Source organism: Macrosteles quadrilineatus, unplaced genomic scaffold (assembly GCF_028750875.1).
Source record: "Macrosteles quadrilineatus isolate MER2022 unplaced genomic scaffold, UCM_ALF_1.0 Scaffold_10__1_contigs__length_6754688, whole genome shotgun sequence".
Lineage (NCBI taxonomy): Eukaryota > Metazoa > Arthropoda > Insecta > Hemiptera > Cicadellidae > Macrosteles > Macrosteles quadrilineatus.
Window position 1 is genome coordinate 1,410,986 of NW_026542603.1, and position 6,239 is coordinate 1,417,224.

The 6,239-nt window shown below is 37.2% G+C and overlaps 1 protein-coding gene across 1 annotated transcript; it reads right to left on the bottom strand.

Moving 5' to 3' along the window:
* Positions 1-2,537: 2,537 nt before the first annotated feature.
* On the bottom strand, positions 2,538-4,319 carry LOC129004664 (uncharacterized protein K02A2.6-like). Its single transcript, XM_054433219.1, has one exon. The coding sequence runs from the start codon at positions 4,317-4,319 to the stop codon at positions 2,538-2,540; it is 1,782 nt and encodes a 593-aa protein (XP_054289194.1).
* Positions 4,320-6,239: the final 1,920 nt, after the last annotated feature.

The window sequence follows — 6,239 nt, forward strand, 5'->3', positions numbered from 1 at the left end:
ATGTCACCTGGACGAAAATGTCAGGGGAGTAAAAGTCTTTTTCATTAGTAGGGCCTATAAAGACTCATGTGGCCAAAGATCTCGGTTTACTACAGCTAGGGAAAAGGAGGAAATGTCGAAAAACACTTCTAACCAGTGCGGAGAACAGTATTCTCTGTTACACTAATTTATTTTAAAACTAAAATAATTACTGAACGATATTTATATAAGTTTCATGTTCTAGTTGTTTTTCTAGGCCACTTCATGCAAATCAAAATAAGAAGGTTACAATACCTGCAGACTGCCTTTAGTGGTCCTTAAATATCCAACAGGATTACGCGTTTCGGTATTTGTTATACCATCATCAGATCCATATATACAAACTTGAAGTTTTTTGACTCATCATGTCACGTCACAGTTTTAAACACAGTTACAAAACATTTAAACACGAAAAACTATTTACAGTAGGCCTACTAATTAAAAACGAGAGACAAAAGTGAAGCAATGCATGCATTTCAAATGTTGAGACTCGACATTTGAAATACATGCATTGCTTCACTTTTGTCTCTCGTTTTTAATTAGTAGGCATACTGTAAATAGTTTTTCGTGTTTAAATGTTTTGTAACTGTGTTTAAAACTGTGACGTGACATGATGAGTCAAAAAACTTCAAGTTTGTATATATGGATCTGATGATGGTATAACAAATACCGAAACGCGTAATCCTGTTGGATATTTAAGGACCACTAAAGGCAGTCTGCAGGTATTGTAACCTTCTTATTTTGATTTATATAAGTTGTTTACCTCCATAAGTTTTTTTTAAGACTGTTTTAGACTATTTTAGCTGTTACCGTGTTTTTAAAAAGCTGTTACTGTTATTTCGGGGAAACAAATATTACTGTGCTATCATACTTCACTTTTTTGTGCCAATCCAATTATTTTTCACAATGTCGGTAAACAAATTTTGATGCTATTGTAACGAATGATGTCCTGTGACGTTATCATAAACTGAATTTTGTTCTGACGGAAACATATGTATTTTCTAAATCCGGACTTCTTTTCCCAGCAAATTTGGTTGACGAACGTTTATGTCAGAAAAAGTACAGCTGTGTGCTATATTCTTTTATTACAGAGAGTAATTAAAAATTCATTTAATATCAATATTGACACATATATTTAAATTCAATCTGTACCCAAACGCTAAAATAAATACATTCGGTTTATATATATAAGTACTGATTGATTTCGATTGGACACTCCAATCGTATCCTAAGGGTGGCACAAAACACTTCATAATAAATGTCCTTGTTTTAATCAGATAGCTAGTTTTTGTGTTTATACTTTTCCACACCTCACTTGTCTAGGTCACATTTTTTAGTTTAACTTATATTTGACTAAAAGAAAAACTAATTAGTTATTACGAAATACACACTTAAATATTAAGCAAAATTGCTTTGTCCTACAGCCACTCGACGAAGTGGGCTTCCTTGCATAGATTATGATACAGAAAGTCTTACTTTATTTTGGCGCACAGTTTTTATTTTGGCACACACCAGTATTCAAAACAAACAACACAAAACAACGTGCTTTTATTGTACACGTAATTCGCGTGCGCTTGAAAATATTACGACTACGATCAGCTGGTGCAGCGTTTCCCATTTCGTTCAATGTTTGGACTAACCCTTGCCCTTACCTAAAAACATCTCTCTCGTGTGCAGCAAAGTGCCACTTCGCCCACTAGTTATAAATAAAGTAACAAATAACTATTCAGTGGATATCTAATTTCAGTTTCTCTTTCTTTAAAAGCTAGTCAAGTAAACCCAAAGCTATTTCAGTAGTATACTCCAAGCCGATTACCAAAAAGGGTTACAATAGCTCCTTTAACTACAACCAAATATCTGTGCACGTATTGACTCCAGTTGCAAAACAAAGCTGCTTGATCTAACATGCCCGGAACATTTAGGAAGACCTGAATATCATCTAAGCTTTTGATCGGATTATACTACCTAGAGTTTACAGTTACATGCTCCAAAGACGGATTAGGCATGATACTCCACGTGTGTAGATGTTTTCCTTATAAGCTGCCCCGTAAGGGGTTTACTCTTCTATCTACAGTACTAAACGAATCTAACGGAATTATAGTAACATATTTGGCTGCCACATAGGCTACTGTACATATTCCTTAACAAAGAACCAACAATTTTTTTGCTATGAATGTATTCGGAACAGTTTAGGGAAATGTATAATAATAGTCGAAAAATATATAATAATTTCGTTATTTATATAGTTAACAATAAATCAGAATATGGATAAAAAATAAACCCATATAGGCCTATGCATCCGTTTTTATCAGCTATTTAACTATTTACTTTTTTATTTACCGAAAGTGATATTTTCATTAAACTGTTACAGGCTTGGTATTGAGGTGACTTTAGTGAATTGAAACATAATTAACAAAACTAAATTTATTGACTCAAAAATCAGACTAAACTAAAAAGTAAACAAAAACATGATAATATAAACAGTCATCTGACAGATGTTGTAAATGAAACATGTGGTCTTATTTCTTGATACATAACACTCCTTCCCCCGTCAGGTAGTCCTTGAGATATGCCGGTGGTCGACGGATCCGAACAGGTCGAGGACTCATGCTCATTGAAGTGTTTTGGGAGTTTGATCTAAAGACATGTGTCCGAACAGGTTGTGGACTCGTGCTCATGCTAGTGGAGTCTTGAATTGAACCAGAAACATTGGGATCAGATAAACCAGAAACGTTGAAACCAGCATCTTCTTGATGAGGGTTAATTCTAATTGATTCTTCTATACCACTAAAGGAATTGTGAGATTGTTGCATCACTGATGGTCGCATTGGTTGTACCTCTGGTAATCTCATCATACTAGGATTGCGGACCATAGATGGTGGTTGAACTGGAGTGATATGATGTGATTCTGGTGTTCTCATCTGAATAGGATTCTGGAATATTGGGTGGAATGGTGGGTTTACTGAAGATTCAGAATTATCCAAGTGTGAGTTAGAGTTAGGAGATGCTTTTGATATTTCTGAGCGAGGTCTCAATTGGTCGATATGACGTCGTATTTCAATGCCGTCATTTGTTGTCAAATGGTAGCTCAGCGGCCCAGTAATTCTAGTGACTTTAGCAGGAATCCACTTTGGTCCTCGCTGATTGTAGCTTCTTGCAAATACGGAATCATTTTCTTTAAATTTCCTCTGAGGTGACTGTTGGTAATCGTGAAGCGCTTTATCCAAGATTTTGTCTTCTTTGTCATTTGAAGAATAATCAGGGTGAACTCTGTCTAAGATGGTTCTAATACGCCTTCCGAAAAGCAGTTCGCTCGGTGACATATTAGTTGAACAGTTTGGCGTTATATGAGATGATATTAGGAACTGAGCCAATCTTTTTTGCCAATCTCCTTGAAGTATTCGTCGCAAAGAATTTTTTGTCGTTTGGACCATCCTTTCTGCCTGACCATTCGATGATGGATGGTATGGTGCAACCACGATGTGGCGGATGCCATTGCTTTCATTAAACGATCTAAATTCTTGTGAAGTGAAAGCCGACCCGTTATCAGATACTATTGTGTCTGGAACACCATGTGTTGCAAAAAGGCTTCTGAGAACCTTTATAGTTGATCTTGAATCTGTAGAAGGCACCAAAACTACTTCTAACCATTTACTGAAAGAATCGACAACAATCAAAAACAACTTGTTTTGGAAAGGCCCAGCGAAATCTATGTGGAGACGAGACCAGGGTTGTTTTGTTTTCTCCCAGGGAAGAACTGTTGCTCTTGGAGGGTTGTGACGACTTTGTTGACATGCTTGACAAGAATTCGCCATGTTTTCTATGTCTTGATCAAGTTTTGGCCACCAGAAATAGCTTCGGGCCAACGCCTTTGTTCGCACAATGCCCTCATGTCCCATGTGTAGAAGCTTCAGAGCTTGTTGCCTGAGAGTAGATGGAATGATCACCCTAGTTCCCCAAAGTAAACATTGTTTGTATTGAGAAATTGAGTTTTGACGAGAAATGAAAGGCGTAAGGTTGAGATCTGAGTTATGAGTTGGCCAGCCACGTTGAGTCCATAATATTACTTTTGATAGAAGTGGATCCTTTTCCGTTTCTTTTGCTATTATATTAGCAGTAATTGGTTTAACCTCATCGGATTCAATGTATAACACATCATTCAAGACTTCATTTATCTCTTGATCTACACCATTAGAGGAACATGGAAGACGACTCAAACCATCAGCGTTCGGAATAGAAATACCAGGTTTGTATACAAGATCAAAGTCATATCCATTTAAAAGGATACTCCAGCGAATCATTCGAGGTGACAGTGTGTTTGGTGTTTGTTTATCCACAGTGAAAAGACCCAGAAGTGGCTTATGATCTGTTCTAATTTCAAAATGCCTCCCATATAAGTAATTGTGAAATTTTTTAACCCCTCCAATGATGGAAAGTGCTTCCCTATCTACTTGAGCATATCTTCGTTCTGACTGACTCATTGTCCTGGAATAAAACGCAATTGGAACTTCCTTTTCTCCTCGAACCTGACTAAGCACACAACCAATACCATAAGGAGATGCATCACAAGTTAGTATTAGATGGCTGGAGGGATTGTAATGAGCCAGTACACTATCTGAAGAAAGGAGCTTCTTTGAAGCATTGAAAGCAATTTTATGTTTTTCCTCCCACCGCCATTTAACATTTTTGTCCAATAAGCGATGTAAAGGTTCTGCAACATTGGCTTTGTTGGGTAAGAAACAGTGATAGAAATTGAGTAACCCTAAAAATGCCTGCAGTTGTTCCTTGTTAGTCGGCTCAGGAGCATCTTGGATGGATTTGACTTTGTCCGGGTTAGGACGAATTCCGTCAGAGCTCACAACAAATCCCAAGAAGTCAACTGATGTAGATAACAAAGAACACTTTTCACTTTGGAGTGTAATTCCTGCATCTCTAAAACGAGTAAATACTTGCCTTAATGTGGTAATCAATTCATGTATTGTTCCTGCTTTAACCAAAATATCATCAAAGTAAGGGATTACATTGTCTAAGCCCGAAAGCAAACCCTCAATAAAATGTTGAAATATAGATGGAGCTGAGCTAATACCGAATTGTAGTCTTTTTGGTTTAAAAGCACCCTTGTGTGTGATTAGTGTCTGAGCTAGCGCCGACTTCTCGTCAACAACCAATTGTTGATAAGCTTGGGCTAAATCTAACTTAGCAAAATATATCCCTTGGTTTAATTTGGCTAAGAGCTGAGAGATTGGTGGAATAGGGTACAGATGATCTTGGATAGCTTTGTTTAACGTTGCCTTATAATCACCGCAAATTCGTATTTTACCATTGCTTTTTACGGAAACAACTATTGGTGTGGCCCAATCCGATACCTGAACAGGTTCTAACACTCCCTGATTAACTAACTTATCCAGCTCTTCTTCTACTGGGGCTTGCAATGCATAAGGTAAAGGGCGTGCTCTTAAGTGAATTGGGTTATAATTATGGTCAATTTTCAGTTCGATTGGAGGTCCTTTATAGCACCCTAAAGAATTTGAAAATACATCAGAAAATTCATTTTTCAGATGTTGAACATCTAGCTGGGCTTTACTTAGAACATCAGATTCATGGCAGTTGAGTGAAAGTACTCCGTTTACTTCAATGTTAAGACTTTTTAGCCAATTACGCCCCAATAAACTATTTCTGTTACCTTCAGTTATGACTAACGGAAGAAATCCATTGAACTTACCGTACTTCACAAGAACATTAGTCTGACCTAAAACATTTACAGGTTTACCACTGTAATCCTTGAGTTTCCAGGGAGAAGGTTGCAGTTTACAGTTTTTATGAGAAATTTTATTCCATAGTTCCCCTCCTATGATAGAAACACCTGCACCAGTATCAACTTCCATTAGAACTTTGTGATTATTAATGTTGACAGTTGTACACAGTTCTGGAACTTTAGAGCAATTAACTTCCTGGACGTACTGAGTTGTTTCGTTACTTGAATAAGGTGGAAACATTTCCTCTTGTTCACAATTGGATTCCTCTGACAAAACTTCATGAGCCCGTTGTCCCTTTGATCCGTGTTTTTGGTTGAAATATTCTATGGGGCGTGGTTTCCCTCCTTTACAAACTCGTGCTGGATGCCCGATTTTCTTGCAAGTATTACAAATAGTCTGAAGATGGGGACAATCCCTTCTAAAATGTCTTAGTCCACAACCAAGACAGACATTAGGCGTATCAGA

Bases quoted from the DNA above. Each gene is read 5' to 3' on its own strand.
- LOC129004664 (XM_054433219.1), bottom strand. From the start codon at position 4,319: ATGATTCGCTGGAGTATCCTTTTAAATGGATATGACTTTGATCTTGTA.